This window comes from Hydra vulgaris, chromosome 02 (assembly GCF_038396675.1).
Source record: "Hydra vulgaris chromosome 02, alternate assembly HydraT2T_AEP".
NCBI lineage: Eukaryota > Metazoa > Cnidaria > Hydrozoa > Anthoathecata > Hydridae > Hydra > Hydra vulgaris.
In genome coordinates, this window is record NC_088921.1 from 29,760,773 (window position 1) to 29,780,507 (window position 19,735).

Sequence of the window (19,735 nt, forward strand, 5' to 3'; positions counted from 1 at the left end):
AAACCATATGAACGATGGAATTTAAACTTTATCAGCATTAAACTAATGCGTTTAAAGTTTGTATAAAAATTTGTGTAAAGTTGCGTTAAAAATTTTTTTTTTTAAAGACCTTGAAATTTGACTTAATAATACACGTGGCTCATAACGAACACGTGTTAATACAGATTTTAAAATTCAAAATTGAAGCTAGTTTGAATTGTTTGCTAAGAACTTATGATCAATCACATCTCGTGATTTCACTATTCACATCCTACCTGATATCGCCGACAAACAGGTTGATTGATTGCTTGACATTCGTATCACTCCAGCTTCTGTATCTTAAGTGATTTCCTGCTTAGACTCTTCTACAGCTTGTGGTCCCGACAACATACCTTTCTTGCAGAAGTGTTCTCCGGAGCTGTCGTCTATACTTTCAAAACTATTTAACAAATAGTTATCAGAGTCTTGCTTTCCAGCCTGCTGGAAATCGGAATGTGTCATCCTTATTTTCAAAAGTTCTGGAGAGTGATCTGACACGTAAGCAAGGTTTTTGAGTCTTTAATTAACAAACATTTAATCTCTTATCTTGAATCTCATAACTTTATTTTTGATCATCAATATGGATTTTGATCTTCTTGGTCAACTGCTGATTTGTTAAAGGCAATAACTGATAGGTTTTATTGTGCATTAGATAGATGTGAAAAGATTAAGGCTATACTTTTTGACATTTCTAAAGCCTTTGATATAATTTGGCATGCTGGTCTTCTCTATAAGCTCTCTTCTTACTATGAATCAGGCAACATCTTTAAGATTATTGAATCCTTCCGATAGACAGCACTCTTCTTTTTTTTTGTAATTTCAGGGGTTCCTCAAGGTTCTATCTTTGACCTATGTTTTTTTAAATTTACATTAACAATCTCCTAGAAGTTCACACCTAAGGTGGCATTGTTCGCTGATGATACTACCATTTATTCTTGTCTTGATGAGAAGCCAATACTCTCTGATTGCTTAGAGGGGGGATTTGAGCTTGAAAAAGATCTCACTTGTGTTGCAGCATGGGTCTCTCAGTGGCTGGTGAACTTTAACTGAGATAAAACTTAAATTTTTTTAGTTAATTGTTATTGTAACAATCAAGATCTTCTCAATATTTATGAACGGTATTGATGAGTCATCTACCGTTCTTCTTCTAGAATTAACTCTTACTTCCAATCGTTCTTGGAAGCTATATATCAAATCTATTTCTAAACTAGAATCTGCTAAGGCTGCATCTTTTTATCGTGCTCGCTACTTTTTTACTCAGAATTCTATTTTTTATTTCTATAAATCTCAAATCAGTTTTTGTATGGAATACTGTTACCATATCTGGAGCGGATCTTCCAATAATGCTCTTTCTCTCTTAGACAAGGTGCAAAAACGTATTGTAAACTTAGTTAGACCTGCTCTTGCAGCCAACCTGTAACTATTACTACATTGTCGTAATGTTGCCTCTCTTTCTCTTTTCTATAAATACTAAAATGGGCGCTGCTCTAAGGAGCTAGCGTCTCTTGTGCCATCTACTAAAATTCATTCTTGTGTTACTCCCTATTCAATTAAATCTCATCCTTTTACTGTGAATGTTCTTAAGTGCTTTAAAAATTCTTATTCGTCTAGTTTTATTTCTTGAACTTCAGTTCGTTGGAATCCGCTCCCTTTTTCTTGTTTTTCTGATTCATATAATCATTCATTTAATGTCCTTGTGCATCATAGACAAATATCAAAAATACTGTAATAGATTTTTTGATGAAAACAAAACAACATTTGATAATGTGTTAGTTAGGTATTTATGGAGCTAACGTAAATACTGGTGTGAACAATGGTGTTGGATTACTGGAACTGCATTTGAGATATCTAGTTCAATAGTTAGTGTGTATGTTCCATTTAAATGAATTACCATCGAGAAATTTTGTGTTGTATATAGACGGCATCACTTCTTGACCTACTGCATTTGCCACATCTGCTTTACAGATGTGGCAAATGCATTAGGTCACCGATTTTCAAATCTGGTGATGAGACTAATGTTTCAAACTACAGACCAATTTCAGTCTTGCCCTGCTTTTCGAAACTAATTGAATGCATCATGTATAACAGACTTTAAAAATATTTAACTGAAAAAAAGATTTTTTACTTTAATCAATACGGTTTTAATAAAAACTATTCCACTGACCATGCAATAATTGAATTGGTTAAGCATATATCAAATGAGTTTAATAGTGATTGCTATACAATAGGGGTTTTTATTAACTTATCTAAAGCCTTCGACACTGTAAACCATACACTGGTTACTTTTGAAAAAACTAGGAAATTATGGTGTCAAAAATCAAAGTTTACTTTGGTTTAAATCATACCTTACTAACAGAAAGCAATTTATACTTAAAGAATCAAAAGACTCGAAAAACAACCTTATCACTTGAGGGGTACCCCGAGGTTCTATTTTAGGACCTTTATTATTTTTGCTTTATGTAAATGACTAATATTTAACATCAAAAATATTCAATATTATTTTATTTGCAGATGACACTAATTTATTTTATTCTCACAAAGTTATTGGTGTTCTTTTTAGAATAGTTAATAAAAAATTAGATAAGATTAATGAGTGGTTTATAAGTAACCGTCTTTCATTAAATGCAGAGAAAACTAAATTTATCCTATTCCATAAGCCTAGTAAAGCCGTGAGTATTCCTCTTAAATTACCCAATCTTTTAATCAATAACATAATAATTAAAAGAGAATTGACTACAAACTTTCTGGGAGTGCTTTTAGATGAAAAATTGTCATGGAAATTTTATATTAAATACATTGAAGGTAAAATCTCAAAAAATATTTCCATTTTAAATCGAACAAAACCTTTTCTTAATAACGAGTCTTTAAAAAATCTTTATTTTTCGTTTGTACACAGTTATCTTTCATACTGTAACGTTGCCTGGGGTAGCACTAGATACACTAAACTAAAGAATATTTATAACAAGCAAAAACATGCTTGCAGGATAATATTTGGGGCAACCAGAAATGCACAATGTGAACCTCTCTTACGTCAGCTCGGAGCTTTAAATATTTATAAGCTTAATATTCATCAAGTTTTACTATTTATGCTTAAAGCAAAACGTAGGTTAACTCCAGTAACATTTCAATCCTATTTTAATGAAATCTCTCATAAATATCCTACCAAATTTTCAGAGAATAACTTTGTCGTTCCAATAATACATCTTAAATTAAGTTCGTACCAAATTCAATATCGGGGACTTTTTGTTTAGAAAAATTTTTATCCAATTTTTAATGAAAAACAAAACTTCGTTTTAAGTTGAACTTTGGAAAATTTTAAGGCGAATTTAAAACGGCATTTGCTAAACATGGACTTTGATATATTAGATATTAAATATCTTTTTTAATATGTTTTTTGACAATTTAAAAAGGTTTCAATTAAATCACTTAAAATAATCAGTTAAGCTTTTGCATTTTCTTTAGCTTTTGTTACTAATGATTTACAAACCATTAGTCACAAACCATTAGTCACAAACAATATACATAACCATGGTTTACAAACCATTAGTAGCAAACAATATACATAAAAGCAAATCTGCTTTTACGTTTATGTTATTGTTGATATTTATTAATCAGCCCAAATTATGATTTTTTGTGGATTGATAACTTTCATGATTTTCTCTTGTTTGCACTTTTTTATTTTTTAAATTATTTCGCTGAATATTGTTAGCAAAAAATTATTTTATTGCTGAAATAGTATGTGTTTATACTGCTTTATTTATCATTTATTACGTATGTAAATTTTAAACACGTTTTAGAGCACTAATGTAACGGCGCTCGGTGATAAGACAACTTGTCTTCTTGCTCCGGCCAGGATTTTCTATTAATGTAATATCTTTTTTTGTAATTTTTAAAACACGGCAAAATAAATTAATAATAAAAAAAACATAAAAAAATGTGGTAACATCTGGAAAGCAATTGCAATTTTTCACGAGATTGTGACAAATAATATTAGCAAAGATCAACAGTAACAGTAAAACATGCGCAAGAAATAGAATTAGGCAAGGTGAAAAAAAGCTTAGCAAAAAAAGTTTGGTCCGTTGGTTCATTCTCGATGGCTGACAACAATAATTCAAATTCTGCATTTGTATGTTGCAATCACTCCTTCTTTTACCTTTTAAAACTTATTAATTACATTCTTCGAGTTTAAGACCATCTTGGATTTACCATCTTGAAATAAAATTTAAAATTGAATTTATTAGGTTAAATACCGAGCTTGTAAAAGGTAGAAGGAGAAGTGATTATACTCTCCTTCTGGTTGTAAAACTTACTAATTACATTCTTTGAGTTTAAGAAGAATGTAATTAGTATTTCTGAGTTTCTTCGAGATAAAATAGGAGCCTTAATGATACATGGGTGAAACATTTGTGGCGCTTAATTCAGTTCTCTCGTTTCCTTTCTGAAAGTGATCGACTTACATTTAATAAATGCATTTAAAGAAAATGTATTAAATTTTACAGAAGTAAAAAAATTTAGCGTTCCTCTTCTAAACTTTGATGTAGATGATTACCATAATCTTGTAAATTGGGAGGAACTTCCAAGAACTCCACTACCTATGCTAAAAAAGGTAAGTGATGATTGCATTCAAAATGCAATATAAAATATGCAAAAATTTACTTAAAATAGTTTTCCGTGCCATTCTCAAAATGTCGAAAGACAAATTGAATTGGTTACAGAACCAGCCGTATCTGGAGAAATGAAAAGAATCGGATATATTAGAAAAAAAATTTCATCTAAAAAGTATATTTCACAGTTTGTCTCAAAAGTATAGGAATAATTACTTAATAAACTTTTTTTTAATAGAATTTTTCTTATTAAGTACAAAATAATTTACATTTAAAACAGCAATTAAAAAAGTTTGTATTAATCATAAGAAATGATTAATTATTAAAGTGCTAACCTAGTCATGCTACTGCATTAAGTTTTTTTTGTATAACTGGTCTTTTTCATTATATTATTGTTCAACTAGTCTTTTTCATTATATTATACCGTATTCTTAATGATACTGCTGAAATTCAAACTGATTTAAATAAAATCACTGAATACACAAAAGTTGGGTAAATGAAGTTCAGCCTAGAAAAATATAAGATTATGGATATGGGAAGAAACAACCCAGACACGATCTTATTCACTTCAAGATACAATCAATTATTTAAATAACAGTTTGGGAAAAATCAGATCTAGAAAAAGATCTTGGTATATTTGTTTCAAGTAATGCTAAATATTTTAATCAAGTTATTCATTCAAGTAATAAAGAAAACATTATGCTTAGTATGCTAAAAAAAAACACTTGTATCAAGTGATTTAGTGTTATGAACCAAGTTATACAAAACATATGCCAGACCTAATTTGGAATATGCAATCAGTGCTTGGTCTCCTTACACTCAATAATTTTTTATCTTTACAATTAAAGATAAAAAATTATTGAGAAAATCTAAAGATGGTCTCCTAAAGTACCGACCTTATGGAAACATCTTGTTTACACAGAGAGATGTATCTTGTTTCAAATTCAAAAACTATAGAGTTATAGAATAAAAGGAGATTTAATTCAAAAGTTTTGAACCAATAAAGGCCTTGCTATCATTAATTGGTATACTAAACCTATTACTCGCCCAGCTCGATATAGAAATTGTAAACAAGGACATTTTTTTAATAATCAAGTTGGTAAATATTGGACTGCACTCAGTGGTGCAATAGTAAACTGTTTGAAAACGGATAAATTTAAGCGAATGCTGGATAGCTCAATAGATACCTGTCAATAGTCATTTTATGACTTTAATTGGACCTGCATCTTATTTACAACTCAAATACTATTCCTATTAAGAAAAACTTTAGACTAGCTAAAGTCTTGCTGAACTTTCTAAAAATGTAGGAAGCATTCTGTTCAATTCTTTTGTAAATTATCTTTTTTATTTTTTTTATTATTTACCTATTATTTATATCTTACTTATATACTTCATGATAGTGTGGAAATTAAATACATTTTCTTGTAGATCACAAGACATTACAAGTTGCAATGTCGATGATACGACAAACTTAAAACAATTAGTGATTATGTTAACTCTTGAATTAGTAGTAGTAGTAGTAGTAGTAGTAGTAGTAGTAGTAGTAGTAGTAGTAGTAGTAGTAGTAGTAGTAGTAGTAGTAGTAGCAAAATGCTGCAACAGGTTTCCCTGTATGACATGTTTTGGCAGCCTTTTCTATTTTATACTCTAATTTTATTCATATCAATATATAAAAATTTACATAGACATATAGTATGAAGTATAGTATGAAGTTTGTACTTTATTGTTATTCCTTTTTATTTTTTTTAGTTATAATCTACTTATGCGGATTGTTTGAAATTTCGGCATCAAGCTGAGCCTTGAAACTGTTAACAGATGAAGCGCATACAACCTCTGACAGCAATTCATTCCAATGATTCACTATTCGATTTGTAAAAAACTGGTGCCTTTGCTCGCAATTTTGAACAAATTCTCCAGTCATTTTTAGATAATGTCCTCTAGTTTTTATTTTATTTGACACCTCAACACGGAGGACACGGGGTTCATTCCATGAGACGATATCTATATTATTGATAATTTTATTGGCCAAATCAAATCTCCCCTAATGGGACGGGTTTCTAAGGAAGTTAAGTTCAGTATACTCAGACCATCTTTGACATACGACGTTACGAAGGTATTAAACGGGTAGCTCTTCTTTGTGCTTTCTCGATTTTATACCTATGCTTGACGATAGATTGCTCACTGCTACCACGAATTCCAGATGAGGTCGTACAAAGGCTGTGTTTGAAATTTTAAGTAGATGCGGAGTCATGTGACTGAAAGTACAATACAACATGCCTAATACATGGTTGGCTTTAGTGGTTACATTAGTTGAACTATTTTGCCATTTCAAGTCTGGCGTGATCATGATGCCCAAATCACGTTCGACTAAAGTCAATACTAGTCCGACACTGTTATTGTTATTAGCTGGCATTGAGTAGACAAAAATTATGTGCATGATTTTACATTTATTGAGATTAAGTTTCCTGTTCCAGGTTTTACACCATTCGGCTATGATGTAGATATCAGTTTGAAGTTTTTGTGAAGCTAATGGGTGGTCTAAACGGGCCAGCAGTTTTGTGTCATCAGCATACATTTTACATGGATGGTTAACGATATCAGATATATCGTTCACGACAATGATAAAAAGCATTGGAACTAAGAGGGACACTTGAGGGACGCCACTAAATATCACGATTCTTTGAAACAGCTGATGTGAAAACAATTTTATCCAATTTAGGATAATTCCAGTAAAACCATATGCCTCGAGTTTGTAAATTAGTCTCTGGTGGGGAACCATATCGAACGCTTTACTGAAATCTATAAACGCTCGGTCCATAGATCCTTTGTCAGATAATGCTTTTGTCATCACATCAATTGACTCCAGAAAATATGTCACAAACGCTTTTTTATTGATGAAACCATATTGATTTTATGAAATAAGGCTATATTCGACTAAGTGATTGACCATAGTGTCACGTAATATTTTCTCCATCACTATACATGCAATAGATTTTAAGGGTATAGGCCGGCAATTGCCTGGGTCGAGTCTTTTTCCTTTTTTAACCAGTGGTGTTACATTAGCCTTTTCCCATATTTCCGGGCAACACCCACTATCTAGCGACTTTTGAAAAATTGTGCTTAAAGGTATTGAGAAGCTGTCAGAACAGTTCTTCAGTACATATGCGCTTACACCATTCACACCCACGGTTTTATCAACTGATAAATCACTTAGCTCATTTTTAAACAGATTTTGTGTTATTTGCAGATGGCTTCAATTCATTTTATAAAACATGGGAGTTCTTCGTCTTTATTTTTGTTGAAAACACTCTGAAAGTGGTCGTTCAGCCGATTTTCAATTTCTATTGTATTTGTGATAGTCGCCATTGATTCCTTTTAAGGCTGTTATTGTAGTTCTAACATTTTGTTTATTATTAACATACTTGAGCAGGATCTTTGGGTTGTGTTTCGATTTTATCACTAAATCAAGGTCAAACTCACAACGAGCATGCTATATGAGCTTCTTCAATTGAATATTACACGCTTTGTATTCTATTATATTGTATGCAGGCTGATAGTTGAAAGTGATTCATGCTCAAAAGGAATGAATAACGACCTGCCGTCGCCCAACGACGGCAGGTCGTTATTCGTAATAAAGCTGCTTTCTTTTTCAACTCGTCTCGTAATTGTCTATCTTGTTTTCTTTGTGCTTCTGTTAAATCTGGATTAACATAGATGCCTTCAAATTTACCCCAGGCTACCTTAACTATATTATTTCTGGTGACAATCTGTCGTCTCGACTATAATAGGCGGAGGTTTATTCGGATCTTTTGACCGTAAACGAAAACATTTTATTACATTGTCCGAGTTAATTTTAACGTTGGTTAGAAACTCTTTGTTTTGTTCTCATCATCTACTTGCTTCTTGGTTCTGTTTTAGTCGATGCTGGAATGCCGAAGACGATAAGGTTTTTGTCGCGTTTTATTCTAACTTTGTTCTCATAAGCTACACAATAAAGCATATCTAGTCGAGTTGGCGTTTTAGTTAATTTTTTTCCGGCCACAACGCTCCATGCTTCGTACTTATTATTCAACTCAGATATATTGGCTTTTAGAGGCATTTAGCGTGAATGTGTAAAAACTACATTGTATATAGTTTATATAAATATTTTTTTAAATTATATTTATATATATATATATATATATATATATATATATATATATATATATATATTAATATATTTACATTTTCATTACGAATATAAATTTTTATAAATAACTTTTTTTTTTTGGTGACAAAATTAATTAAAGCTCCAGCCATTGGTTTTGTTAGATATTTGTTAATATATTTTTAAAAAGCAAAATAAATCGAACCAGTTTTCTTAGTTTCTGATTATCAAAAGTTATCAAACCTTGTTTGATTTTTAATTTGTTTTAAAAGTGTCAAAACTCCACTTTTAATATTTTAGAATACTGCCAAGTTTTTTATTCTTATTTTAGACTTTTAATTTAGAATAAAATGGTCTGCATTTTACAATCTGCAGAACAACCATGCGAACCAAAATACAAATTGAGCTCCTATTTATTTATTTCTAAGAATTTTTAATAAAATTTAAGTCTGGAAAGATCCTATAAAAGGCGATTCGGGTTTAATCAGCTTTGGGATTGCCCATTAATTATGTCAACAATTTTTACCTCCCCCTCCCTCTTGTCAAACTTCAAGAGACCCTTTCCGTCAACATTTAATTTCCCCCTCTCCTACTCCCCAATAAAATTAAAATGGAAAAAAAACATTTTTTATTCTCTATTTTTTAACGAATAAAATTTATTAAAAAGATACATCGTTGACGTCAACTTTTCTTGAACTTTCCCCCTCCTCCTTGTCAACAACTGTCAAAAATTTTCAAACCCTCCCTCCCCCTATTTGGTTGACGTAATTAATGGACAACCTCTTTTCTGACACAACTTTTAGAACCATGGAAAAAAGAATTACTATATAAAGAGGACATCTTGGATCTACCATCTTGAAATTGATTTTATTTAGATGTGCCAACCCTGAGGAGTAAAAATTGAAACTCAGTAGTTTTAGAGATGCCAAAAAACAAAAGTATGCAGATGCCAAATGCCGCAGCTAGTTGTTGGTAGGAGAATACTAAGTTGATGGAGAAAAAAGTAGTCTTAAAAATTAGGCACACAAATCACTCTTTTAATTGTGGCGCAAACCATTCTTTTAATTGTGGCTATATAATTGAATTGTAAATGCCCTTGTTTGATAACAATATTGGTCCTGTTAGCATATCCAAATAAGCAAGAAATTAAAAAAAAAAAGATTTTCTTAACTTTTTTGCTTTGCTTCCAATTTTGAAGAAAATGATAATTAATTGCTACATGATTAACTTATCTTTAAAATAATTTGTCCACGAGCACCATTATTTTCAATTATCTCTTTATGAGCATCTTTAGCAAACTCTAAATCGTATGTTTTCCATAATACAGGCTTCAACCAGCTATCTTTGATTCCTTTATTTACAATGCTAAAATTATCTTTTTTTTCGGCATCCGTACTTTTAAAAAGCATAACACCAGTGACAACACATTCTGAAGACATAATTGCACGAGGAACTATAGTAACCGGACCACGACTACCAATTATCTAAAAATGCCACGTACTGCAGTGTAAAATTATATATATATATATATATATATATATATATATATATATATATATATATATATATATATATATATATATATATATATATATATATATATGTATATATATGTTTTATACAATTGAAAAGTAGAATCTGCTATTGCATTATTATCAACTAATGAAATGAAAATTTTTAAATAAATCGTTTTCGAAAAAAACAAACCACAATAGTTCCGCCAGCGCCAATGATGCTTAAATCTTTACTCAAATTTACATTAGCAAGCATTTCTAAGATGACATCAATGTGTCCTTCTTGCTTTATAATATCTTCTACATAGCCTTCCTCATTATGATTGTAAATACTGTCAACAGCTTGTGATTTTAGCAGATCAATTCCATGGACAGAACCTGCAGTTGCGACCACTTTAATTCCCAATGACTGGCATATTTGTACGGCTGCTGTTCCAACCTTTTTTAATAAAAAAATATTTAGTGCAAGAAATAATACAAAAATCCCTAAAAAAAATAACAAAAATTATTTAAAAAAAAAAATTACAAATAAATCCACAAATAGACTTACTCCTCCAGTTGCACCATGAACCATAACTTTCATGCCTTCTTTTACATGAGCTCTATAACAAATCAAACATTTATAAAATCATAAAAAGTATAAATAACAGCTTTCTTTCATTACATATGTACTTAAATCAACCAACACCACAACAAGGCTGCACACTAAACCAACAACATACTGCTTTCCTTCATTGCATATGTACTTAAATCAACCAACACCACAACAAGGCTGCACACTAAACCAACAATTAAAAAATCAACAGTATACACAAGATATCTCTGTTTACTTTTTTTAATTTTGTATTCAACAACTGCAATAAATTGTTTTCAAAAAATATATACTTTTTTTATACAAATACAAATAATAATGATAATTAAATATAATACAAATGATTATTCAGTCAACAATCTGGAACAATTAAATTCATGACAGAAGTAACAAATTGCTAACATACGCTTTAGCACGTTTATGATATAATTACCATATTTTATGGAAACTTTCAACACAAATTTTTAACTCTAGAAAATTAATTGTACAATATGGCACACTACTTAAAATGCTTTCTACTTCAACTTTTATATTTTTCAAAATTTTAAGTACATTTCATCTTTAGATATAAAATAATATATAAGAAATAGACTACAAACAAATACAAAAAAATTGGCTAATGCATTAGCCAAATTTTTAAAAATCATATTAAGGAGAGTCTCTAGTAAACTCATATTAAGGAGAACATTTTCTATTTGAGCAAAAAAAAAGTTCATATTAAGGAGAATCTCTAGAACATTTTTTATTAGAGCAAAAAACAATTCATATAAAAGAGAGTCTCTAAAACATTTTCTATTAGAGCAAAAAAAAAAAAAAAAGCTTAAAAATCAACTAATTACTGAGGTGGAAAAAAATAATACATACATGACCTAAACAATAAGAAAAATACATTTTATTCAGAGCAATTGATGATACTTTTATATTGAAAAAAATAAATAAAAATAATAAATAAAAATGAAATTCATTGTTTATCTAACAATTAGTTAACAAAAATTATAAAACACTTTTTTTTGCAAAAGGTTTATCAGTCACATCATACAATATTAATTAATCCCTAAATTTTCTATTATATTTAAACCTGGCGGTTGTGCTGGTCAATCTAATTGTCTTATACCATTCTTTTGGACCCATCTCTTTGCAATAGAAGTCATATGGCTTGGATCGTTATCTTGCTGAAATATCTAAAACAATGGCATGTTATCCTCAACATAAGCAAGCATTTCTTGAAGTATATAAGCATAAATATCTGCTATCATTGTGGCTGTTATTTTAAATAGGACCGATACCGGATGACAAGAAACATACCCACCCCATAATGCCCACCACCATTTTTACTGTTTTCTCAGCATAATATGGGTCAAAAACTTTAGCTGGTGGTCTGCTGACAAACTGATTATCCTCTGATCGCTAAAAATAATAAACTCTTTTATCCACAAAACTATGCTCCATTTCTTATTTGTCTATGTTGCTGGAGATAAATAGATCCTTTTTAGCTTCACGAATTAATTTATCTTCTCAGTAAGTTTTTTTTTGACCTCTAGTTTCCACACATTTTTGTGGTTTAAGAGCAATGTTTTGAACCATATGAAGTATGGCTACTTATGACCTATATGAAGAATATGGCTACTTAATAATGGCTACTTAAAAAATAACAAAAAAACATATAGCTTACATGCTACTTTTATGCTATATAAGTAGCATATGAAGGTTATAGCAGTTAAAGGAGGTTACTGAAGCAGCCAGGGTTTGAAATTTTTAAGGAAGATTATGATTAAATATGGATGGAAGTCATCCCCTTTTTCTACCCATTTGGTGTAACTGATGACTAGAGTCAATTCACATGTTCAAAAAGTAATTACAGTTGAAAATAAAAGAAAAAGAAAATTTGACTATTTCTGTATTTATTATTTTTACCACTAAACTTCTAGCAACTATGAACAAAGTTGTTACACAAGAAAATTCGATGAGGGCTTTTTAAAAATATAAGTATTATTACTAAACTTTAAAAGAACAAAAAAGGAACATTAATTATCATCAGCTGATGTGAATAAAATGAATTTATCTAAATGCTTAGGTCCTAATTTTTTTTTCCCCCACCACTGCATGATGTTCTACACATTGCAGATAATTTGCACCCAAAACAAATGAAAAAAGGCAGTTGAAAAATGAGTAAAAAAAACATTGTCAAATTGAAACCTATCACCAATAAGAAATCAATAAGAAAATTGTCAAGTTGAAATCTGTTTGGCAAGCATATTTTCTTTTTGACAACAGCTTCATATTTAATTGAGGTGTCATATATTATGATTTATATTCCCAAATATTTGTCAGGTCAGGTGTATTGTCATCATGATCATCCAGCTGCTGGTATCATGTAACCCAGGGCAACCTGTTCCATGTCCTGCTGCCTTGTGGGATTGGCTTTCTAAGCAAAGGCTAAAAGGAGTGTGCTTCCTGTCATCAATACTATTTAATATCTGTTATGCCTATAATAATAATATATAGTATTAATTTTTTTTGTATGTTTTTTATCAAGTTGGAGGTGTCTTGGTTACTGTGTTAGCTCACCTGTAATTTACTATATATGTATGTTCATGTTCTGTCTAAATTTCTGGTGTGGTGTCCACTCAGCTGTAATTAGGTATCTGCATGTTTGTGTTCTGACTGAACCTCTGGCACAATGTTCACTCACCCATAAGTTACTATATCTATGTTTAAGTTCTGTCTGAACCCCTGACATGGTGTTTTCTTCACCAGTAATTTACATGTATGTTTGTGTTTCGGTCTGAAACTCTGGCACAGTGTTGGTTCACCCGTATATTACTATATGTATGTTTGTGTTATCTCTGAAACTCTTGGTTCAACTCATGGTTCTGAGGCCAGCTAGTAATCAGGACTCCCAAACTCTGTGGTAGCTCACAGAGAGGCTGATTTCATCAACAGCTGTTAAATATCAAAGTATTAACAGTGCCATGTTGAACATGAATGGTGTCCCTGTTCGTACTTTTGATGTGAATTGTTAAGACCACATTTAGTGCCCTTTGTTACGACTTAGAGACAATTGTTTGGACTGTTAAATAGTCTACTGAGTTCTATCTATGCTTTGAGTCAAGTTCTTTAACAAATTTAAAAATGACTAAAGCATCAAAAACTATAAAACACATAAAAAACCATCGTCATCACCAAGTTCTCTAAATCTATAATTTACTTATATTTCTGGACTTAAGTAACTTTTCTTCTGTTGAGTCTTATCTTTTGCAAAGTTCACCAGACCTACTTGCTCTTTGTGAGACTAATTTGAGTTCCGCTGTCTCATCTTGTGATCTAAGTGTTAATGGTTATCTTCCTTTAATTCATAAGGGCTCCAATAATCACATGCTTGGCCTGGGCATTTACCTTTGTAAGAATTCACCCATTTGTCGGGAAACTAGGTTTGAATCCACCGACTATTCTTTTACGCGCTTTTGTTTAGCACCACTTCACTCTATCGCCTTTCTCTTTGTTCTATAATGCTCTCCTTCATCCCAAGACTGCACTCTTTTCGATGTTATTTCTGATCAACTTCACTCTTCTCTATAGTTTTCGTCTCATTGTGCTGCTGCAATTTCCAATCGAAACCATTACTTTCATATATATCAGCAAAACAATTCTCCAGAAAACAGATGTCTATTTACTATTGCTAGAAACCATTGTAAAAAGGTTTTGTCAAACGTCATTGCCCGCTATTATCAGGTCACGAAACCTCGTATTTCATCTCAAATATTAAGCTCTCGTGACTTATTAAGAATCTTTAACAGTATCAATAATAAGAACAAATCTGTTATTCCACCTCTCTTGTATGGTTCAGATTTGGTCACCTCACCTAAAGACAAGGCTGAATTGTTTGCTAAGAACTTCTCATTTATATCATCTCTTGATTCCACTAGTCGCATTCTACCTGATATAGCAAACAAACAGGCTAGTCCATTACTTGGTTTTGTAACACTCCAGCTTCTGTATCCAAAGTAATTTCCTGTTTAGATTCTTCTACAGCTTGTGGTCCAGACAATATACCTGTTATAGTCTTGCAGATGTGTTCTCCGGAGCAGACGTCTATACTCTCAAAACTATTTAACAAGCCTTTATCAGAGTCTTGTTTTCTATTCTGCTAGAAAGCGGCATCTGCTATCCCTATTTTCAAAAACTTCAGGCTTGGTCAGGAAAGGCGTGTGATTGCACTCTATTCTTGACCACGCATACAATATTTAGTTGCGACAACTTGCCCACGGCTCTTTAGATGTTTTGAGAACATTTCAAAAAATAATCAAGCGCAAAAAAGTTTAACTGGACTGACGAGAGACAATTACAAAAAATAAAAGCTGCCTGATTAAATTGTTATAAATTAAGTTTAGAATATTTAATAAACTTCGTCTTTTATAATGTTTAAATTATAATTAAACGACACTCTTTTATATAAAGTAAAAACTTACTATTAACAATTGTTTAATAAAGAAACAAATGTTATTCAATTTATCAAAGAGTTTAGTATAATTTCTTTTATTTGTGTACTTCTGATTTATTTCATCAAGATTCTAACAAACAAACGTTTGTTGATTTATTTAATAAATACGATGAACAAAAGAAACAATTAAATCATTCAGTTACTATGACAATGTTAGAGCGTTGTTTTATTTTAGCAGTATCTTTAAAAATGTTAAAAACAATTCCACAATGTGCTAGACCCCTGAATCAGCGGTCTATAATGATCAGTATCCAAACAAATTACATTCCAAATGAATTATATTTTTATTTATTTTACAAACCAAAATCAAATTTTTAATACGTGAAACTATATGAAAGCATTTTTTTATGATTAAACTCAAAGGTAAAAATAAATTACGAGGAGGAAGCGGAACTGCTTTACCACTGATTATGTTTAGTGAGTGGGCTTTTTAATTTTAGTTAGTATTTAAAACAGAAATAAGTAAATTTAAGTATAAGTGTAACAAATTTGTAAGAATGACATCTGAAGCGAAAAAAATTACAGATAGTAAACTAATATCTAAGAACTTAAAAACTTTTCTTTTGTGGGGGAAAGAATCAGTTATCAGATACATGGGAGAAAATGGCTTAGTTGTCAAAATATGGTGTAAGATTTGTGCTAGAAACAAAACTTAAATTTTAACGGATACTTTAGTTAAAGGAGTATCAAATAATTCTTTGACAGCGTTTACGGAGAGAACTTGTGTGGTGACAAAGCATCAGGTAAAATTAAAATAATTATCTTGTTTTTAATTTGTGACTCCAAGAAATAATTTAAACATAAATTTTACTTAAATTTTTCTACAATTATATAACTTTTAACTGTAGTTATCTTATAATTTACTATAACACTAAGTGAATAAATTTTTTAGAGAATTGCTTAATTTGAACCGTGATTTTTTCTTTGATAATAATAAAGGTTGTTTCCATCTTAAAGGGCAAAACCATAGATTAGCAGTACTGATTGATAATGGTAACTCAGAAGATCCTGGAAGTAGTTGTGTTGCTAACCTCGATATGGAAAACTCGTTACCTATTACACAAAAACACAACAAGAAACAAGATATTTATTCTCCTTTTTAAAATCATACAATAATATTATAATAATAATAAATTTAATAATAATAGTCATAATAATAATAAAAATTTCATAACTTGTAGTAAGTAAAAATAATTGCTTACTAAAAAAAATAAAAATTCTTTTAGAAGAGAAAAGCAACAATAAAGCAGGTTATTGATTTTTAGGTTCAGTTTCTTTTTTGTAATTTAACAAAACAATTTAAATGAAAAAATCAAATTAAAGTTATGTTACTATTATAATGAAAGTTTAATTTTTTTTTTCAAGATTTTACATTCGAATGGTCTTATCATTTTGATTTATCCATTTGATTTTGTAATTTGAATAATATTAGTTATATCTTTTCTTAATTTTTTTTGCTTACTATTTTTTAATTTAATTTTTAGCACGTGAATGTATCTCATGCATTGCCAGTGCCATTAAAGAAAAAGTAGCTAAAACCGTCAATGAAACAAGCTTTTTCTCCATTCTTTCCGATGGTTCTCAGGCTAGAAAAACAAAGGATAAGAAAGAGTTGATTCTTGTGCGCTTTGATTGCGAGGGGACCCCTGCCTGCTTTATAGTTTCTTTACTTGATATCAACAATTTGGGTGGTATGGGTGCCAATGCCATTAAAAAGGCTATTGATAGCATTTTTATTGAAACCAGTAGTGTTCCTTTAACTGTGTCAGCTTACAAATACAAACTTGTAAGCGCTACGGCCGACGGAGCTAGCGTTAATTTTGGAATTTATAACTGCGTGTTAATACAATTAAAAAAAGATAGAATGAGGCTGATAAAAATTCACTGCGTAAACCATCGTTTAGAATTAGCAATAAAAGATGCTGTGAAAGATATTTCCCAGTATAGAGAGTGTGAACGCTTTTATATTTCCGTATTTAATTTATTTCGCAATTCTGGAAAACTAAAATGCGCAGTTAAAAAAGCTGCTGAGGCTTTGAACATTGCATACTACACCTTGCCTAAAATATTTGGAATGCGCTTTATAAGTCACAGAAGACGCGGCTTTACAAAACTATTACATAATTGGCCTTCACTTATTGTGGGTTTCGAAAATGATCTTGCTGATCGCGACACTAAAGCAGATATGCGTGCTAAACTTTCTGGGATATTTAAACGGTTGCATGACTACAGACTATTATGTATGGTTTGTAGTTATTGGGACATCTTAGAAAAGATATCACCATTATCATTAGTTTTTGAAAAACAAATATTAATGGTGAATGAGTTAAAACCAATGGTGGATATAACTTAGGCTTAGAGGAATTAACAATGAAGATATTGATAATATTATTGATTCATTTTTACTCAAGTTTATGATCAAGGAAAAAGATGGTTCAACCATCTTTTTCCTTGATCTCTTCCTGATTCTTGTTTCTTCGTCTTTCAAAGAAGGTAACAAATTGAAAAAATCAAACCCAGAGTTCATTGAGAATGAACTTAACAATATGGCTAATCGTAACTTTGAATGTATTCATTCTGCCATTAAAGTAAGAAAATTAGCAATTGAAATAATTCTGCCATTCATAAACAATAGATTTAGTTCGCTGTTAAATCCTATACTCTAATCAATGGATTGGTTAAATCCGCAAGTATAGACAGCAGACAGCATGTATGGTGATGCCAGCATATCTTTATTACTAAACGAATTTTTTTACCCCCTAGAAAAATTAAGAATGGATTTTAAAATGGTTCTTTGGAGATGAGAGAGAATGGAGAGCTGCGAAACTAGTAATAACTGCAAAACTAGTAATAAATGTTTGTGTTTTGTCTCGGCCTCTGGCGCGGTGTTGGTTCACTCGTAAGCCACTTAATATATGTGTTTGTGTTTTGTTATGTATGTTTTTGTTTTGTTTATGTGTGTTCGTGTTTCTTATACATATGTGTATGTTTCCGTTATGAAACAATATTGTCTAATGTTGAATCTAGCTTTTAATTTTGTTTTTAACTTTTAGTTTTGTTGAGTACTCTCCTTATGGGATGTATCATAATTGATGCATAATGCTGGCCCACTACTCTTTAGCTTGTGGACTTAAGCAAGTTAAAACGAATCTTTTAAATTGCTTTAAAACAGATTTCTAGTTTTATTGCTAAGATTAAATCCCATAAAATGAGTACATTATTGAAGAGTCCTGAAGGACAAAACAATATCGTCTACTGTTATATATATATATATATATATATATATATATATATATATATATATATATATATATATATATATATATATATATATATATATATATATATTACATACATAACATATATAACTTTATATTTATGATATCTTTGATTGTCCTGTTTTTGTTATACGATTATATAAATAAGTTGAATTTAATAAAAAGGCAGCATATAAGCTAATATATGTATATATTGTACGCTGTATATATAAAACTTTTTAATAATATAGATCAAAATATGTTTTTAAAAAGTTTATACGCTGCCATTTTATTAAATCTTTTAAATATCTGTGTGTGCGTGACTCCAACAATAAGTCAACGTATTAAAATAAAATTCGTTCGATAATATATACTTATAACAATTTACACTAGAAATATCAACAAAAACTTATCAAAACTCAAGTAATACAAATTTAAAAAAAAGATTCTTCGGAATATTCTGGAACTTTAATCCATCAAGTCAGCGTACTTTTTGAATAAATAGAATTTCTTTGTTCGTAGATTTGGCGGGTTTTTAATGCTCGCGAATTATGTTATCCTTACAGACCAAGATGTTTTGAGAACATTCATGTTTGAGAATGTTTCCATGTTTGTCCGCATAACTAAAAAATTAACTTCATAACTATAATGTTTACTAATCAAATGTTTTTATATTAGCAAATGCTTTAAAACATTCGCTGATATGCAAACATTTTTATATAAAACAAATTTATATTAACAAATCTTTTTAAAGCATTCGCCAATATAAAATCATTTAATTAGTAAAGATTAGTTATGAAGTTAATTTTTTAGCGTGTATTTCAAAAACTTATGCGTTATGCGGACAAACATGGAAACATACTTAAACTTGAATGTTCTCAAAACATCTATGAGGCTGTAGTTGTCGCAACTAAATATATAAAGTCTGAAACACTAGAGAGCAATCTGACTTGTATAACTAGTAGTTATAGACTAATGGAACGGTAGTTATTAACTACCGTTCCATTAGTCTTCTTTCTATCATAAGCAAGGTTTTTGAGTCTTTAATTAATAAACAATTATTCTTTAATCTTGAATTTAATAACTAACATTTAGATTATCA

At 30.3% G+C, this 19,735-nt stretch overlaps 1 protein-coding gene across 1 annotated transcript in view; it reads right to left on the minus strand.

The window, feature by feature from the left end:
- Positions 1-9,981: 9,981 nt before the first annotated feature.
- The window catches only part of LOC100208138 (quinone oxidoreductase), a 36,586-nt gene continuing 26,832 nt past the window's right edge, over positions 9,982-19,735 (minus strand). Inside the window, exons 4-6 of the mRNA XM_065790531.1 lie at positions 10,834-10,885; positions 10,477-10,722; positions 9,982-10,253 (exon numbers count right to left, since the gene is read on the minus strand). Of these exons, the coding sequence (XP_065646603.1) occupies positions 9,993-10,253; positions 10,477-10,722; positions 10,834-10,885 (559 nt within the window). The 3' untranslated portion in view covers positions 9,982-9,992. The remainder of the gene's footprint in view (positions 10,254-10,476; positions 10,723-10,833; positions 10,886-19,735) is intronic.